Source organism: Salvelinus sp. IW2-2015, linkage group LG22 (genome assembly GCF_002910315.2).
Source record: "Salvelinus sp. IW2-2015 linkage group LG22, ASM291031v2, whole genome shotgun sequence".
NCBI classification, from domain to species: domain Eukaryota; kingdom Metazoa; phylum Chordata; class Actinopteri; order Salmoniformes; family Salmonidae; genus Salvelinus; species Salvelinus sp. IW2-2015.
This window is the reverse complement of record NC_036862.1, coordinates 5,697,404-5,717,440: the sequence shown is the minus strand read 5'-3', so window position 1 is coordinate 5,717,440 and position 20,037 is coordinate 5,697,404. Positions and strand designations below refer to the sequence as shown.

The 20,037-nt window shown below is 46.6% G+C and overlaps 1 protein-coding gene across 1 annotated transcript in view; it reads left to right on the top strand.

Annotated features, from left to right (window-relative positions):
• LOC111949618 (mitogen-activated protein kinase kinase kinase 10) overlaps positions 1–18,990 on the top strand; it is a 39,209-nt gene extending 20,219 nt beyond the window's left edge. The window contains exons 2-11 of the mRNA XM_023966937.1: positions 6,821–7,001; positions 8,827–8,975; positions 9,640–9,815; positions 10,001–10,247; positions 10,512–10,634; positions 10,859–10,997; positions 11,147–11,259; positions 11,429–11,718; positions 11,972–12,500; positions 15,507–18,990. Coding sequence (XP_023822705.1) covers positions 6,821–7,001; positions 8,827–8,975; positions 9,640–9,815; positions 10,001–10,247; positions 10,512–10,634; positions 10,859–10,997; positions 11,147–11,259; positions 11,429–11,718; positions 11,972–12,500; positions 15,507–15,919 — 2,360 coding nt within the window. The 3' untranslated portion in view covers positions 15,920–18,990. The remainder of the gene's footprint in view (positions 1–6,820; positions 7,002–8,826; positions 8,976–9,639; positions 9,816–10,000; positions 10,248–10,511; positions 10,635–10,858; positions 10,998–11,146; positions 11,260–11,428; positions 11,719–11,971; positions 12,501–15,506) is intronic.
• Positions 18,991–20,037: the final 1,047 nt, after the last annotated feature.

Here is a 20,037-nt window from a genome sequence, read left to right as displayed (position 1 = left end):
TGGCTGAGCAGCCGCACACAAGTCTAAGATCACCATGCGCAATGCCAAGTGTCGGCTGGAGTGGTGTAAAGCTCGCCGCCATTGGACTCTGGAGCAGTGGAAACGCGTTCTCTGGAGTGACGAGTCACGCTTCTCCATCTGGCAGTCCGATGGACAAATCTGGGTTTGGCGGATGCCAGGAAAACGGTCTCCGCCCCAATGCATAGTGCCAGCTGGAAAGTTTGGTGGAGGAGGAATAATGGTCTGGGTCTGTTTTTCATGGTTCGGGCTAGGCCCCTTAGTTCCAGTGAAGAGAAATCTTAACCCTACAGCATACAACGACATTCTAGAAGATCATGTGCTTCCAACTTTGCACAAAGCGAGGTCCATACAGAAATGGTTTGTCAAGATCGGAATAACTTGAATGGCATGCACAGAGCCCTGACCTCAACCCCATTGAACACCTTTGTGATGAATTGGAACGCTGACTGCAAGCCAGGCCTAATCACCCAACATCAGTGCCCGACCTCACTATTGCTCTTGTGGCTAAATGGAAGCAAGTCCCCGCAGCAATGTTCCAACATTTAGTGGAAAACCTTCCCAGAAGAGTGGAGGCTGTTGAAGCAGAGGGGACCAACTCCATAATAATTCCCATGATTTTGGAATAATTTTGGAATATTTTTGGTAATCTAGTGTATGTTGTTGATGTAAATTGAGAAGAGCATGGCATACTCCCTTGGAGACAGCAGATGTTCTGACTTGACACACTGCACTCTTTGGGAGAGGTAGTTAGCAAACCAGGCCAAAGACCCCTCAGAGACACCAATACTCCTTAGCCGACCCACAAGAATGGAATGGTCTTGGACAAGTCAATAGCTTTGGCCAAGTCAATAAAAATAGCAGCACAACATTGCTTATAATCAATGACAATGGTGACATTATTTAGGACATTTAAGGTTGCAGTGACACATCCATAACTATCAGGAATCAAGGTAAGACCCAGATGCAGACATGTCGAATTGACAATGGTTTAATATTCCAAGGGGCAGGCAATAGACAGGTCAAGGCAAGCAGGAGTCAGGGTAGGCAGAGGTCAACAATCCAGAGGTGAGGCAAAGGTACAGGTCGGCAGGCAGGCTCAGGCAGAGTAGTCAGGCAGGCGGGCTCAAAGTCAGGACAGGCAAGGGTCAAAACCAGGAGGGTGAGGAAAAAAGAGACTGGGAAAAGCAGGAGCTGAGAACAAAAATGCTGGTTGACTTGACAAACAAGACGAACTGGCAACGGACAAACAGAGAACACAGRTATAAATACACAGGGGATAATGGGGAACATGGGCGACACCTGGAGGGGGGTGGAGACAATTACAAGGACAGATGAAACAGATCAGAGTGTGACAATAACCTGAGTGGAAACCAAATTGCATACCAGAGAGAATACTATAAACATCAAGAAAGCCAGTCAGTTGATTATTTCCAATTTTTACAACACTTTTGATAAACAGGGCAAGATAGAAATTGGCCTATAACAGTTAGGATCAGCTTGATCTCCCCCTTTAAATAAAGGATGCACCGTGGCTGCCTTCCAAACACTGGGAACCTCCCCAGAGAGGAGGCACGGGKTACAAAGGTGAGAGATAGGCTTGGCGATGATAGGGGCTGCAACCTTAAAGAAGAAAGGATCTAAACCATCTGACCCAGATGTTTTTTGGGGGGTCAAGTCTAAGGAGCTCCTTTAGCACCTCAGACTCAGTGACCGTCTGCAGGGAGAAACTTTGTAGCTGGGCAGGGGGAAAAGAGGGAGGAGCATCAGGGCTAGTCGCATTAGAAGGGCTGGGAGATGAGGAAGTGTTGGACGGGCAAGGAATCTTGGCTTAATGAAGGTGTGATTAAAGAGCTCAGCCATATGCTTCTTGTTAGTATTAAGGACAGTAAGGGATGGGGAGGAAGGTAGAAGTGAAAGAGAGGTTGGAGGAAAAGAAAGTGAGGGGAGGGAAAGATAGAGAGGAGTGGAGGGATGAGGACAGAGTAGGAGGGGGAAGAGGAGCATAGGGGGGTCCAGGTCAGTGAGGCCACTATGCTTGTTTACTAACTGTGTTGTCAAATCTACCTAGTTCTCCCAGGCTCATCTCTCTGTCTCAGTCTCAGCTCCTTAGCTTCCTGTCTGACAGAGCACGACCTCTGCCCTGGTTACCATAACAACTGAGGTTGATGACCCTGCACATTAAAGTCACCCCACACCAAAGTAAAGTAGACTAACTGGTTAAGCTGTGAGGAAAATCAATGTAAATAGTCCGGGTAGCCATTTGATTAGCTGTTCAGCAGTCTTATGGCTTGGGGGTAGAAGCTGTTAAGAAACCTTTTGGACCTAGACTTGGCGCTCCGGTATCGCTTTTTGTGCTGTAGCAGAGACAACAGTCTATGACTAGGGTGGCTGGAGTCTTGGGCAATTTTTAGGGCCTTTCTCTGACACAGCCTGGTATAGAAGTCCTGGATGGCAGGAAGCTTGGCCCCAGTGATGTACTGGGCCGTACGCACTACCCTCTTTAGCGTCTTGCACTCGGAGGCCGAGCAGTTGCCATACCAGGCGGTGATGCAACCAGTCAGGATGCTCTAGATGGTGCAGCTGTAGAACTTTCTGAGGATCTGAGGACCCATGCCAAATCTTTTCAGTCTCCTGCGGGAGAATAGGCGTTGTTGTGCCCTCTTCACGACTGTGTTGGTGTGTTTGGACCATGATAGTTTGTTGGTGATGTGGACACCAAGGAACTTCCCATTTAATAGTAATAGTTACTCATATATAAATGTATGTGATCGATGCATAATAACAGTACAGTAATAAGCGTTTTAGTCTTGCCTCCCCTCCACCTCCAATGTGTATCAGCCACCTGTACTTAACATAACCTGTTGTCATGACTAACCTTAACAAAGCGGGCACCCCGTTTTGGTAAACATTTGAGGGATGGGGCTGGAGAAATGTAACCACTCTCAAAATCATAGACAGAGCTATGGATAAAAATAATCCAAATGATGGATGTGGCAAATCGCAAGATGGATGTAGAAATTGCAGATTGCCTCTTTAAAGACTAATCCCTGAGGTTAAGTCTCCACGGTTAGTCTTTATCTGTCCTCTGTGTAAAGAGTGACTCACAACATTCCTCTGCTCTCTTATGAGGGTCAGGGTCCAGTGGCTGGGGATGGGGGGATGGAGGGATCGAAAGAAAGAACGAGGGGGTGGTTATGTCTGGGCTGTGGCGGAGGAAGGTAATGGAAACTCGAAAAATGTAGATGGCACTTCGTGTTTTTTTGTGCCGGTAACTGACGTCAACATTAATGCCATGCAGCACGAGAATACTTTACCTCTTTGTGAATAATATGTATGAACAAGAACGGCACTGTGTTGTTTTTCAAGCTTAGCTACAGTAGATGTGTAAATATTTCAATATTTTGTATAGGTTATCAGTGTGGTTACACTGTGAAATGCTGCGCCGGAGCTGAAAACATGGTGACAACATGAGAGCTAGTGGAGAGCAGGTGCCTCTGCTTTGATCACAGATATCTGTACACATTCTCCTTCTCTCGCTCTCAAGCTCATTGAGATACACAGACACAAACATTAGCACGCCCCACATATTCGCACACTGCTACGTACAGCGCACATACCGTAGTCGAACACCAACATCAAAGTTGTACCAACTCAAACACACACACGGACTCTGACAGACACAGACACCCTCAGTTTCACATGCAAACAGACGCACAACATTCATGCCTCTCTCACACTCTCTGCCTCTCTCTGCCTCCCTCTCTCTCTTTCTCTGTCTCTTTTACTGTCTCCATCTTTCAACAGGCACTCACCGACGCACGCACGCACGCACGCACGCACGCTAGCACACACACACACACAACACACACACACACACACACACACACACACACACACACACACACACACACACACACACACACACCACACACACACAACACACACACAACCACAACACACAACACACACACACACACAGAGCCCAGCCAGCCCTGGGGAGACAGCTGTCCCTCACAGAGAGCGAGACAGTGGTATTGAAATAGAAAAAGTGAGCTGGGGGATGACAATGGCTTATTATCATTGTCATCAGCCGTCCCCTATTCCCTGTCCCTCAGATTAGACTTGGGTGGAAGGTATACACACACACTCATGTGAAACATACAAACGCATGCACACACGAACACAAATGTGCATGTTGACGAATAGACAGGTGCTATTTACATTTTAGAAGACACTCTTATCTCTCTTAACTTAAAAGTAGTGAGTTTGTACATTTTCCCGTACTGGTTCCCTGTGGGAATCAAACCCACAACCCTGGCGTTACAAGTGCAATGCTCTACCAAATGAGCCGCCAACTATTGCATAAGTCCTTTTGTGATATACTGTACAGTGCCTTCAGAAAGTATTCACACCCTTTGACTTTTCCACATTTTGTTGTGTTACAGTCTGAATTGTAATATTTTTTTTGTTTTTGTCCCTGGCCTATACACACATACCCCATAAGGGTCAAAGTGGAATTATGATTTTAGAAGTTTATACTAATTAATGAAAAATGAAAAGCTGATATGTCTTAAGTCAATAAGTATTCAACGCCTTTGTTATGGCAAGTTTAAATAAGGTCAGGATTAAAAATGTGATTAACAAGTCACATAATAAGTTGCATGTACTCACTCTGTGTGCAATAATATTGTTTAAGTTATTAAATACACTTTGGATGGTGTACCAATACACCCAGTCACTACAAAGATACAGGCATCCTTACTAACTCAGTTGCCGGAGAGGAAGGAAACCGCTCGGGGATTTCACCATGAGGCCAATGGTGACGTTAAAACAGTTACAGAGTTTAATAGCTGTGATAGCAGAAAACTGAGGATTGGTCAACAACATTTTAGTAACTCCACAATACTAACCTAATCAACAGTGAAAAGAAGGAAGCCTGTGCATAATAAAAAAATATTCCAAAACATGCATCCTGTTTGCGACAAGGCACTAAAGTAATGCTGCAAAAAAATTGCAAATCAATTAACTTTTTGTCCTGAATACAATGTTTAGGGCAAATCCAAAACAACACATTGCTGAGTAACACTCTCCGTATTTTCAAGCATAAGGGTGGCTGCGTCATGTTATGGGTATGCTTGTAATCGTTAAGGACTCAGGAGTTTTCAGGATAAAAAAGAAACAGAATGGAGCTAAGCACAGGCAAAAATCCTAGAGGAAAACTTGGTTCAGTCTGATTTCCACTAGGAGATGAATTCAACTTTCAGCAGGACAATAACTTAAAACACAAGGCCAAATCTACACTGGAGTTGCTACCAAGAAGACAGTGAATGTTCCCAGGTTACAGTTTTGACTTAAATCTACTTGAAAATCTATGGCAAGACCTAAAAATGGTTGTCCAGCAATGAGCAGCAACCAATTTGACAGAGCTTGAAGATTTTTGAAAAGAATAATGGGCAAATGTTACGCACTCCACGTGTGGAAACCTCTTCGAGACTTTTACCCAGAAAGACTCACCGCTGTAATCGCTGCCARGATGCTTCTACAAAGTATTGACTCAGGGGTGTGAATACTTATGTAAATGAGATATTTCTACATTTCATTTTCAATAAATTCGCAAAAATGTCTAAAAAACATGTTTTTACTTTGCCATTATGGGATATTGTGTGTAGTTGGGTGAGAAATAAAATCGATTTAATCAATTTTGAATACAGGCTGTAACACAACAAAATGTGGAGGAAGTCAAGGGGTATGAATACTTTCTGAAGGCACTGYATACAGTATGTTATCATGCCATTGAACCCAGAACATTGTTGATTGTCCTAAAAGGAAATGTCAGAATGCTATTTGATGAATAGTGGTCGGCATCGGGAGATTAAGAAAAGCCCATGATATGGTGAAATCTTGATCAATTGTGAAGACTCAATATATACTATATGTACTGTACTTGACATTACCTTTTGATTGCGTGTGTTTGGACATTAGCTGCCTGWCAGCATATAATGAGTCTCAGAGGCACACCTGTTTCACGTGAGCCAGGTCTGTGTGTGTCTGTGTCAGTGTGCGTGTGCTTAAACAAAGACTCAGCTGTGTGCTGTGCCTCTCCCCGCCTCCCTTTGCATGCGCCTGTAGATAAGCAAGTACAATCCCCTCCTCTCTCCCAGCACTGTGGACTGTGTACACTCCAAATATTTCCATAGCCAGCCCTCATGCGGAAATGAAGGAGGAAGTGCATGGAGAGGAGAGGACAGGAGAGAGCAGAAAGGCCAATGCTGGGAGTTCAACAGGAAAAGCCAACTCACCTCTGTCACCCAGAGACTTTGAAACGGTTGCAACATCGTATGGAAATTCTCAGAACGGACGTGCTGGGTACAGTGCATAATGTCGGCGAGGCAGAGACCTGAACACTGCTCTGACCAAACCTTTTGTCAATAGTTGAGTGTAGACCTGAGGAAAATACAAGTTTATGACAGATATGGCCTATAGCCTATTAGAGGAATATGGCCAGGTGACTAGGGTCAGATACTGGCTGATAATCCCCAGGTTGCACTGCCCTTGAATCACACATTTAACCTGAATTGCTTTTGTCAATAACTACACCTACTATCGATGTATGTGATGGTAGGGTGTGCTGTGCTTTGGATAAGGGCCTCTGTTGGAGGACGGAGAGTAGTAGAGTTAGTGGTATGCATGACAAACTCAAACTATCTCTCCCTTCTCTCCACCTATTCTCTTCCCCCTTCTGTCCGTCGCTCTTTCCCCACACCCTTCTCTCGCCATCTCCTTCCCTCTTTCTCCTCAGTCCTGATCCTGGAGCCCATCGAGAGGGAGGATCTGGGTGGCAGGACCCTGAAGATCACAGATTTTGGCCTGGCACGGGAGTGGCACCAGACCACCAAGATGAGCGCGGCGGGCACCTACGCCTGGATGGCCCCCGAGGTCATCAAACTCTCCCTGTTCTCCAAGAGCAGCGACGTCTGGAGGTACAACACTCTGTCATGTAAACTGTACAGTTTTTGTTACTGTGGGACATGTAGTACACACAGCATGGTGCACATGCAACACCCACAGTCAGTAGCTAGTGTCCTTGTTCTTTCAATACTTCCACTATTCATACCCTCAGGGGCAATTTAAATCTGCCATATATAGTAGGTAACATAAAGGGTGTGTTAAGTTAATACACTGCTCAAAAAAATAAAGGGAACACTTAAACAACACAATGTAACTCCAAGTCAATCACACTTCTATGAAATCAAACTGTCCACTTAGGAAGCAACACTGATTGACAATAATTTCACATGCTGTTGTGCAAATGGAATAGACAAAAGGTGGAAATTATAGGCAATTAGCAAGACACCCCAAAAAAGGGTGATTCTGCAGGTGGTGACCACAGACACTTCTCAGTTCCTATGCTTCCTGGCTGATGTTTTGGTCACTTTTGAATGCTGGCGGTGCTCACTCTAGTGGTAGCATGCGACGGAGTCTACAACCCACACAAGTGGCTCAGGTAGTGCAGCTCATCCAGGATGGTACATCAATGCGAGCTGTGGCAAAAAGGTTTGCTGTGTCTGTCAGCGTAGTGTCCAGAGCATGGAGGCGCTACCAAGGAGAAGGCCAGTACATCAGGAGACGTGGAGGAGGCCGTAGGAGAGCAACAACCCAGCAGCAGGACCGCTACCTCCGCCTTTGTGCCAGGAGGTGCACTGCCAGGCCCTGCAAAATGACCTCCAGCAGGCCACAAATGTGCATGTGTCTGCTAAACGGTCAGAAACAGACTCCATGAGGGTGGTATGAGGGCCCGACGTCACAGGTGGGGGTTGTGCTTACAGCCCAGCACCGTGCAGGACGTTTGGCATTTGCCAGAGAACACCAAGATTGGCAAATTCGCCACTGGTGCCCTGTGCTCTTCACAGATGAAAGCGGTTCCACTGAGCACATGAGCACATGTGACAGACGTGACAGAGTCTGGAGACGCCGTGGAGAACGTTCTGCCGCCTGCAACATCCTCCAGCATGACCAGTTTGGTGGTGGGTCAGTCATGGTGTGGGGTGGCATTTCTTTGTGGGGCGCACAGCCCTCCACGCCAGAGGTAGCCTGACTGCCATTAGGTACCGAGATGAGATCCTCAGACCCCTTGCGAGACCATATGCTGACACATGCACATTTGTGGCCTGCTGGAGGTCATTTTGCAGGGTTTTGGCAGTGCTCCTCCTGCTCAAAGGCGGAGGTAGCGGTCCTGCTGCTGGGTTGTTGCCCTCTACGGCCTCCTCCACGTCTCCTGATGTACTGGCCTGTCTCTGGTGCGCCTCCATGCTCTGGACACTACGCTGACAGACACAGCAAACCTTTTTGCCACAGCTCGCATTGATGTGCCATCCTGGATGAGCTGCACTACCCGAGCCACTTGTGTGGGTTGTAGACTCCGTCGCATGCTACCACTAGAGTGAGAGCACCGCCAGCATTCAAAAGTGACCAAAACATCAGCCAGGAAGCATAGGAACTGAGAAGTGGTCTGTAGTCACCAGCTGCAGAATCACTCCTTTTTTGGGGGTGTCTTGCTAATTGCCTATAATTTCCACCTTTTGTCTATTCCATTTGCACAACAGCATGTGAAATTTATTGTCAATCAGTGTTGCTTCCTAAGTGGACAGTTTGATTTCATAGAAGTGTGATTGACTTGGAGTTACATTGTGTTGTTTAAGTGTTCCCTTAATTTTTTTGAGCAGTGTATATGAATAGCCTGTGCAATCGTGACAAGTGCCTATGATTTTAAGCTGTACCTCTCTCCCCCCGTCTCTCTCTCCTCAGTTTCGGGGTGTTGCTATGGGAGCTGCTAACAGGAGAGGTTCCGTACCGTGAGATAGATGCGCTGGCCGTGGCGTACGGAGTGGCCATGAACAAACTGACCCTGCCCGTCCCGTCCACCTGTCCCGAGCCCTTCGCACTCCTGCTGGCAGGTAAGAACCAAGATGGCTGGCTGCCTGTCAGCCCAGTTTCACCTATGGAGTAGAGCAAAGATGGTTGCCTGTCAGGCCAGTTTCACGTGCCAAGATGATTGCCTGTAAACCCAGTTTCACTTATTGATTAGAACCAAGATGGTCGCCTGTCAGCCCAGTTTCACTTCTTGATGAGAGCCAAGATGGCTTCCTGTCAGCCCAGTTTCACGTCTATTATTGTTGGAGGTCAGAGTGAGAGTAGGTTCACCTCCCAGTCAGCAAACTGGTATAGTCTCTCGCTCCACTTCTTTCTCCACTATTTCCATGCATTCCTAATGCTCTTTCTCTCTTCATCCCTCTCTCCCTCTCCTCCGTCTTATCCCTGTTCATCCTTTAATCTCTCCTTTGTCACCCCTCTCTACTGTGTCTGCTCTCTGTTTATTCCCGTCTCTCCTCTCTTTCCTCTCCTCTTTCTTTTTCCTCTGCCCATTCCAACGACTTGAAATATTTTCTGTCTGTCTATAAGCAATTGTTTGGGATCTGAGGGCAAGTAGTGCTACAGAGCACTGTGGTCTGTTCGGTGGTGGAGGTGGAGGGGAGATGTGTACATCTAAAAGACTGTACTTTGTTGTTTGGGAATTTACATGAAAGTTATTTTCACTCAACCTCCTCTCCCCATCCTCAGAGTCCTGGAGCCCCAACCCCCACAGTCGCCCGTCCTTCACGAATATCCTGATGCGACTGCTGGCCATCGAACAATCGGCCATGTTTCAGATGCCCCTGGAGTCCTTCCACTCTCTGCAGGAGGACTGGAGGCTGGAGATCCAGCAGATGTTTGACGAGCTCAGGGCCAAGGAGAAGGTGAGAGGAGCCCACACGGTCATGTGGGAATGTTGTCAACATCCCTCACAAAGTGTACGTTGCAAAGTGCTGTTGCCTTGGCAATGTGAAGATCCTCGACAGGGTGTTATGTTGCTGTAACATTACATCTACATTTTTGTTCCAAATGCTCCATTTCCTTGACATGCCCCTCTTCTCTCCTGTAGGAGTTGCGTTCCTGGGAGGAGGCGTTGGCTCGTGCGGCTGAGGAGCAGAGGGAGCAGGAGGAGCAGCTGARGAGGAGAGAGCAGGAGCTGGCTGAGAGAGAGATCGATATCGTGGAGCGTGAACTCAACATCATCATCCACCAGATGTACCAGGAGAAGCCCAGGGTCAAGAAGCGCAAGGGCCACTTCAAAAAGAGCAGACTACTCAAACTGGGCCGAGACAGCAACAGCATCAGTCTGCCCTCTGGTGGGTGGTGGCAGATATTGCACCCAAACATTTATCCTATTATTTGAATAGTGCATCATTATTTTTTCTTTCTATTCTTATTAGGATTGCAAAATTCTGGTAACTTTTCCAAAATCCACAGGTTTTCAAGAATTACCAGTTGGAAGATTACCAGCTTTTTTGCTTATTCCCTCCTGATTCCGGGAATCTTCACACCGGGATTTCTGTAAAACCAAGCAATTTGGAATTTTGACTCTAATTCCTCCCTGTTTTGTATGTACACAGGTTTTGAGCATAAGATCACAGTGCAGGCGTCTCCGAGCGTGGATAAGAGGAAACCCCAGGGCAATGAGAGCACCACACCTCCAGCCAGCCCAGGGGTCATACCCCGCCTCAGGGCCATACGACGTGAGTTGATCTGTGGGGGAGACAGAGACAGGGGTTGAGGGGAACCAAAAGTTAATACCAGTTATTCAATTGTGAGGGACGATATTGTGTCAATATAATCCCAAATTGTGGATTCCCTCCCTGGATCTTGTGTGCAAGTGAATACATTTTGTTACGCTCACTGCACATCAGGAATTTGATTTGTTTTGTTATAACGACAACACCTGTGTTATTGTGGCCCTCAGTGACGCCCAGCGATGGCAGTAAGACATGGGGCCGTAGTGCCGTGTGTAAGAAGGAGGACCTGGCAGCTAGCAAAAAGAAGGGACGCACCTGGGGCCCCAGCTCCACCCTCCAGAAAGAGAGACTGGGCGGAGAGGACAGGTAACAGTCATGGTCCAAAAACAAACTTGCCTGCTACCCTTTCTGATTTTTGCATTTGCATATTCAAATCATCTCTGARCATTATTCTGGCGAGTGTTTGGTGTATGGTATCAGTAAACATTATTGACCCAATCTTCTTCTTCTTGCAGGTTGAAGTCGCTAGGCGACGGATGCAAGGTGTGGTCCTCTAGTGCCCCGAATCTGGGCAAGTCTCCAAAACACGCCCCCATGACCGCCGGCTTCTCCAGCCTCAATGAAATGGGTGAGTCTCTGTGTTTATCACTATTTCTGCAACAGAAACGAGATTGTAAAACATACTATGGACACAAAATCAGTTAGACTCTTGATTGATTGAAATGCCTTGTTCTCCCTCTCACACTTTCTTATCTCTCTCTTTCTCTGCTCTTTCTCTCTCGCTCTCTCTCTGACAGAGGAGCACTGTGAGTTGGAGGAGTCGCCCGGGTCTCTGATGCCCCCAGAGACCAGCAGTAACGGGTCTGTGGAGGAGGGAGGTCCCTCGTGTGGCGGGCTGGGGCCCGGGCTGGGGCCCGGGCTAGGGCCCGGGCAGGGGCCTGCTGGGCTAGGGAGCGGGCTGGGTTACCAGGACTCTCTGCGGCGCTGCAGCCAGAGGAAGAAGAGCGACCTGCTGCTACTGGGCTGTGCCTCCCTACTGGCCTCTGTAGGTTTGGGGCTGGACCTGCTACAGCTGGGGAGACTACAGGTAACGGAGGGAGGAAGGGAGGAGCAGGAAAAGGGTCTGTAACACCCAGATGGACAAAATGACCCAAACCATGGCAACAAACAAGTCAATCCTGCCACCTGCTGTAGAGATTCTCTTAATACATTGAATAATGGTTTATACTCTACACCTGGGAGTTGACAAGGTCAAGTATGTGTGTCAGTTGACATCATACAACCGTAGATTGTACAGTAGATGCCAGTAAGAACTGACCAGTTTCCATGTGTGTGTCTAGGTACAACAGGACGAGCAGGACCTTAGAGAGGAGCAGCGCAAGAAAAAGGACAGCATTTTCCAGCGAACGGGTCGCTTCCGCCGCAGCACCTCTCCTCCGAGCCGCGCCCTGTCCCTCTCTCTGTCCCGCCACCGCGACTCTACTCTCCCCTGCACGGACCCCTCTCCCTCCGTCACCCTCCTCTCCCTCTCCTCCCTCTCAGACTGCAACTCCACCAAATCCCTCCTTCCCTCGGACCTTGAGGACTTGGCGTTGACCCCCGGAGTGGGCTTCTCCCTCCCCGCGGTGCCCCCCGTCCCCTCCGTTAACCCACTCCTGGATCTGAGGGCAGAGAGCTTCAAGAGGGAGCCTAATCAGTCCCTCACACCCACCCATGTGTCTGCAACCATGAACAGGGGGCACAGACGCACCCCCTCTGATGGGGCGATACGCCCCCGCGCACAAACCCTAGGGCACCGCAGGACCCCCTCGGACGGCAGCATGCCCATGCCGCCCCCACCAGGGCCCCGCATCCTCCCCCTACATGCAGGTGAGTTTGTTGGGAAAGCATGATGTCACTATGAGCTTTTGATTGAAGAACAGGAAGCAATACACTGTGGACAAAACATTAAGGACACCTGCTCTTTCCATGACATAGACTGACCGGGTGAATCAAATCAAATCAAATTGTATTTGTCACATGCACCGAATACAACCTTACAGTGAAAAGCCCTTAACCAACTTTTGAGTTAAGAAAAAGAAGTGTTAAGAAAGTATTTACTAAAATAAACTGAAGTAAAAAAGAAAGAAAGAAAGAAAAATACAAAAGAAAATAGAAAAATAACTAATAATTAAAAACAATAAAATAACAGTAGCGAGGAATAATACAGGGGGTACCGGTACAGAGTCAATGTGCGGGGGCACAGGCGGGGGCACAGGCGGGGGCACAGGCGGGGGCACAGGTTAGTCGAGATAATTGAGGTAATATGTACAGTACATATACAGTTGAAGTCGGAAGTTTACATAAACCTTAGCCAAATACATTGAAACTCAGTTTTTCACAATTCCTGACATTTAATCCAAGTAAAAAGTCCCTGTCTTAGGTCAGTTAGGATCACCACTTTATTTTAAGAATGTGAAATGTCAGAATAATAGTAGAGAGAATTATTTATTTCATCTTTTATTTCTTTCATCACATTCCCAGTGGGTCAGAAGTTCACATACACTCAATTAGTATTTGGTAGCATTGCCTTTAAATTGTTTAACATGGGTCAAACATTTTGGGTAGCCTTCCACAAGCTTCCCACAATAAGTTGGTTGAATTTTGGCCCATTCCTCCTGACAGAGCTGGTGTAACTGAGTCAGGTTCGTAGGCCTCCTGGCTCACACATGCTTTTTCAGTTCTGCCCACAAATTTTCTATAGGATTGAGGTCAGAGCTTTGTGATGGTCACTCCAATACCTTGACTTTGTTGTCCTTAGGCCATTTTGCCACAACTTTGGAAGTATGCTTGGGGTTATTGTCAATTTGGAAGACCCATTTGCAACCAAGCTTCAACTTCCTGACTGATGTCTTGAGATGTTGCTTCAATATATCTACATAATTTTCCTCCCTCATGATGCCATCTATTTTGTGAAGTGCACCAGTCCCTCCTGCAGCAAAGCACCCCCACAACATGATGCTGCCACCCCAGAGGTTCACGGTTGGGATGGTGTTCTTCGGCTTGCAAGCATCCCCCTTTTTCCTCCAAATATAACAATGGCCAAACAGTTCTATTTTTGTTTCATCAGACCAGAGGACATTTCTCCAAAAAGTACGATCTTTGTCCCCATGTGCAGTTGCAAACCGCAGTCTGGCTTTTTTATGGCGGTTTTGGAGCAGTGGCTTCTTCTTGCTGAGCGGCCTTTCAGGTTATGTCGACTCGTTTTACTGTGGATATAGATACTTTTGTACCTGTTTCCTCCAGCATCTTTACAAGGTCCTTTGCTGTTGTTCTGGGATTGATTCGCACTTTTTGCACCAAAGTACGTTCATCTCTAGGAGACAGAATGTGTCTCCTTCCTGAGCGGTATGATGGCTGCGTGGTCCCATGGTGTTTATACTTGCGTACTATTGTTCGTAAAGATGAACGTGGTACCTTCAGGCGTTTGGAAATTTCTCCCAAGGATGAACCAGACTTGTGGAGGTCTACAATTTTTTTTCTGAGGTCTTGACTGATTTCTTTTGACTTTCCCATGATGTCAAGCAAAGAGGCACTGAGTTTGAAAGTAGGCCTTGAAATACATCCACAGGTACACCCCCAATTGACTCAAATTAAGTCAATTAGCCTATCAGAAGCTTCTAAAGCCATGACATAATTTTTGGGAATTTTCCAAGCTGTTTAAAGGCACAGTCAACTTAGTGTATGTAAACTTCTGACCCACTGGAATTGTGATACAGTGAATTATAAGTGAAATAATCTGTCTGTAAACAATTTTTGGAAACATTACTTGTGTCATGCACAAAGTAGATGTCCTAACCGACTTGCCAAAACTCTAGTTTGTTGACAAGAAATGTGTGGATTGGTTGAAAAACGAGATGACTCAAACCTAAGTGTATGTAAACTTCTGACTTCAACTGTAGGTAGAGGTAAAGTGACTATGCATAGATAATAAACAGGGAGTACCAGCAGCGTAAAAATGGGGGGGTGGTCATTGCAACTAATCCGGGAGCCCAGAATCCAGGTGAATGCTATGATCCCTTATTGATGTAACTATTTAAATCCCCTTCAAATCGTTGTAGATGAAGGGAAGGAGACAGGTTAAAGAAGAATTTTAAAGCCTTGAGACAATTGAGACATGAATTGTGTATGTGTGCCATTCGGAGGTTGAATGGGCAAGACAAAAGATTTAAGTGCCTTTGAACAGGGTATGGTAGTAGGTGCCAGGTGCCCCGGTTTAAGTGTGTCAAGAACTGCAAAGCTGCGGGGGTTTTCACGCTGTCACGGTCGTGAGGAGAGACGGACCAAGGCGCAGAGTGATTGGAGTTCCACCTCATTATTTTATTGAAACTTAAACAAACCAAGGAACAAACAACGGCCATGAAGTACCGTAGTGCTACATGCACTCACTCAAAACATATCCCACAAAACACATGTGGGGAAAAAGGCTACCTAAATATGATCCCCAATTAGAGGCAATGATTACCAGCTACCTCTAATTGGGAACATACAACTCACCAACATAGAAATACAATGACTAGAACACCCCTCTAGTCACGCTCTGACCCAAACACCATAGAGAAYCAAGGGCTCTCTATGGTCAGGGCGTGACACACGCTCAACAGTTTCCTGTGTGTATCAAGAATGGTCCATACTCCCAAAGGACATCCAGCCAACTTGAAACAACTGGGGTGGGTTGTATACTCAGCGTATATTTAAGTTACACCTGAACTTAAAAAAACACATGGCTCTGGCATGGCCCATCCATGTCAACAAAGTGTTCATGTTGTTCTCCCCTCCATATATTCTCTCCCTCTGCTCTCCCTCTGGTCTCTGTATTTCTCTCTCTTCTCTCAGGTTACAAGGAGACCCTGGACATCCCCCGACTCCCTGACCCTTCCAGCCTCTTCCCAAGGGTCCTCCGCCGCAAGGCCCCTGCTCCGCCTGTCCCCGTCCCGGTCCTGGAGCCCCTGACCATCATCAGTCCCTTGGAGAGGCCCAAGACCTTGGAGTTCGCACCCCGGCCTCGGCCCACACCAGCCAGGGTGCGACCGGACCCATGGAAGCTGGGCTCCCTGTCCAGAACCCTGAGCTCGTCCCCGGGCAGCAGCTGTGACAGTCCCCTGGGCTCTGGGGACAGCAGTGCCAGCACCGGCACTGCCAAGCCTAACCTCATGGACATGGACGTGGATGGACAGGATCTGGACGGCACCGTGCCCCTGTGTGAACAGCACCAGGCTGCACAGCTCTGTGGACAGAACTACGGCTAGGCCACACATTACTGTATATGGGCAACACTGCTCCTAGTGCACACTTCAAAGACTCCTAGTGTGCACACTTTATTCCTGGTACCCAATCCCTTTGCGAACAGTACTTCTCCTAGTGTCCACTCTGAAGCCCACTTTTGCGGGATATACCTCTCTCCTGGTGGTCACTCCTGAGCCTTGTGCCCCCTAGTCTCCTAGTGCTCCTAGTACACACCCAGCATCTGGGACAGCACATGTCTTAGTGTCCCTTCCAAAGCCGCCCAGTGTGGGACAACATTCCTCTAAGTGACCACTTCGCAGCCCCTAGAGTCCAAACCTTTAGTGCCCTAGTGACCAGTGTGCCCTGCTAACCTTCCTCATATTACCTGTCCGCTAAAAGGAAGAAACGTGTAAGCCATTCCACTTCCAGACAGACACTTCTAAGTGCTCATCCCGATTGACATGTGCTGCAGTAGTACTCGTTCTGCTCAACCACCCCGTTGACTCGCTGCCTCTCTCTACGCAGGTGTCGTGTCTGTCTCTGCTCGCTCCTTCCCCAAAGACTAGGGCTGAAGCTTTGCCAGCCGTAGACACATTCACATCGCAACAGGGTTGGAATTACTCTCTTGGGAGTGCCCTTGAAGTGTCCATGTTAATAGTTGTTTTGTGGGGGTGCCCTGATTTGTTATGAGAGCACCTCTGGGTGTCCCCTCATGTGGGCCCTGCTGCCCCTCCTTCATATTTACATGTAGTCGTGGTAGGTAGACGCTCAAATCCTGAGGGACTTCCAAATCAGTGCGTAAGTTKCCCTCTTATTGTGCATCACCTTCTATAGAGCTCATGTCCACCTCYACATAGCATCTTCCTGTATAGGGATGGTCTCTGTCCTCCCCCTCTCCCAAAGACTGCAACAGGAACAGGGAAGCCATTTTAAKCTCCACAGCACAATTGACAGGACTTTATTTCCTCAGCTCTGTACAGCAAATTCATTTTATTTTTCTCAATGCTTGAACCATTCCAGCCATAACCTTTTTAGCACAGCATTTTCTATTGGTTTGGCGAATTGTGTGTCTGTATGGGTGTACACTGTRTGTCTGTGTGGGTGCGCACGTGCGCATGTGTGCTTGTGTTTTGTTACCGCATGTTATTTTAGTGTGAAGGATGTACTGTAGAACTAGCCAATCTGTTGTGAGGGAGCCGAAACAGGATGCTTTTCTCCCTCATTCTGAACCTAATGTCCTCATAGGGTTGCAGAATGTCCAATATTTTTTCCAAAATTCCCTGGTTTACCAGAAATCCTGGTTGAAAGATTCCTGGAATAAGCAGGAAATACGGGAATTGTTGGACCAGTATTTCTGGAAATCCAAGGAATTTAGGGAAAGTGTGAAACTCATAAGCTGGGGTTTCTAAGCAAACGTCCTCTGAGAGCAGAGGAGGACCATGGGAAATTAGGGTTAATCCACTTGCAATAAATGGTTAATGAATACTACCTGTTTTCTACAAAAAAAACGAATTCCCACATTCCGTACCCCTGACTTCCTTTTCCTCACCTACTGGATAGTGATATAGCATCATTGAAGGGAAAATAGGGACCAATCTTTGGTTAAAGAGCCATGATAGTGACATTGACATGTCCGTGTCACAAGAGTACAGACTGTGAAGGACTTGACACAAGGTGCTTGGGATGGGGACGGCGAATCGAGAGAACTCTGTACTCTCTTGCAGGCCCATGAGTGCACCATACTGTGTGGTTCCTGAAAGAAGATGAAGAATGACACTTTTTAATGGCACAGTTGGTCAAGGCTACATACAAGTATTTACTTGACTATGTGTATGGGAGTGTGTGTATGGGTGAGTGTGTGTGAGTGTGAGTGTGAGTGTGAGTGTGAGTGTGAGTGTGAGTGTGTGTGTGTGTGTGTGTGTGTGTGTGTGTGTGTGTGTGTGTGTGTGTATTTAGTGAGTGTTATTATTTGTATGGGATGATGTCAATCCCATAGGTAGAGGGGTGAGAAAAACTCATCCTTATTCTCCTTGTGTGGTTAAGAACGCTCAGAGTATTTATTAAAATGATTGTTATAATTGAAATAATGATTCATTCTTGTTATTATGATTCTCTTTCCCGGAATATCTGTATATATATATACCTATATATTTGGTAATATAACACAGACCGACCAAGGAAAACCAAAGAAAACTACAGACTGACGTTCATGTACAGTATGGATGGGAGAKTGTCTACGACCTGTCTCAATCTGTGACGTTCTGGGATACATGACGAAAGAGTGATGTGTTGTTGACTGTTGAGCTGCGCTGATGAGTGATTGAATGAATGACGTAATAAAAGAGGAAGAGAGGTGCTTGCTTGTGTCTCTGCTGTTCCTGTCACTCGCTCGGTGGAGTTATATCCATAACGTTGACTGTCGTTATATTCCGTTATATTCTACCATGTGCTCTAATGCTTGTAATAGCTGAATATTTCCATGGCTTATTTTTCAAATAACACACATTATATTGTATCCCTGTGAGCAGGATAAATGYCTGGCTGCAATAACAGTGATCATCCTCTAGATGTCATCAAAGCTGTCACTTTGAGCCAAATATACTTACTAGGACAAGCATGGTAGCCGGTTGTGCATTTTGATAGTCATTTAGTTGTTCACGGGTATCTTTCAGGTTTCCTTCTGTGGAGTTGTACGCTCTGACCTTTTCCTCTGGCTTTTGTTATGAGTATTAAGAGATTGCTCCCACTTGAGCATGAGACCACCTAAATAGTTCAACAGGATCCCTCTAGGATTTTTTTTGCCTTTGTAACAGAATTGTGTAGGTGACCTGTGGGAATCTTGTAAAGCAAAGATATCAGGTATGTTGGATTAACATAATGCTGGAATCACACAACAGACATCTCAATATCTCAGACACCCGACTTAATCTAACAGGTTTATCAGGTGCTTTCATAGCCCAGTTTGTGCCTGGTGCTAACGTACGTCCTTTGTCCTGATCTTGTCCACATTCTGATTGTGCCCACATATTAGCCGTTGCATCTACACATGGTACTAAAATGTGTCCGCATTGTCACCAGATGTCCCTGTATACAAATAATATGACAGTTATTGTTTCAAAATAAATACTGATTTAAATTGTTTCATTGTACAGATCCTTCTACACTTGTAAGATATCCAGACAATGCATCCCTGACTACCTCAGGAGGTGGTCAGTAAGACCTGATCACAAACAGACCACAATGAGTCTTTTAATCATCTATACCTGTCTAAAAATGTGGGGACAACCAAAATGTGGACAAGATGAAGACATGGAACACATGTTAGCACCTGGTATAAACAGGGCTCATGGCAACAAGCAGTGAGGAGTATGAAAGAACGTCAGCTGTTCATTCAGCTAATCTGTAACATGGAATTAATGAATAAAAACATGGAACTCATGAATATATGCATCGAAACTGAAAACTAAATGAGAGGCTTTCAATTAGAAGGCACAAACAACTCTCACACACACACAGTCCCGATCCACTTCACTGCTCTGTCTGTCAGTGCTACCCGCCGATCCAACACAGTTCCAGACGCCTGCCAGTTGCCTAGCAACCACTCTTCACATCCGCGGCAATGCTATTAAAAGCAACAACCAAGAAAAGAGGAAAAGGGATGATGGAGGAAATGGACAGGTGTTTTAGACTTAATAAGGATTTGTTTAGCAAGGTCTCATGTATATCCTCAATTCACCTACAGACGCTAGTCTGGGTTTCACCTCTGCTGAGGTAGCTGCGTCACAATGCTTCTCTGTCCCTGTCTGAAGCCTAGGGACATAAGCACACACACAATGCGTCTATGTTTGTTCATATCCCTGTTCCCCTGTTGTCTTTTTGCCTCCTTTGATGTGCTTTCTTGCTTCCTCCATATCTTGCTCTTTTCTCACTGTCATAGCTCAGCATCTCTCCTCCTTTCCCCTCTCCTTTTTTCTCCCTCCATCTTTCCCCTAGCGCCTTTCAGCAGGTCTGCCCCGCTGGGCACAGATGTCATTTCAACGTCTATCCCACATTGGTTCAACTTCATTTCATTGAAATGACATGGACAAAATGTTGATTCAACCACTGTGTGCCCAGTGGGATATCTCTTCGCACCATCCCT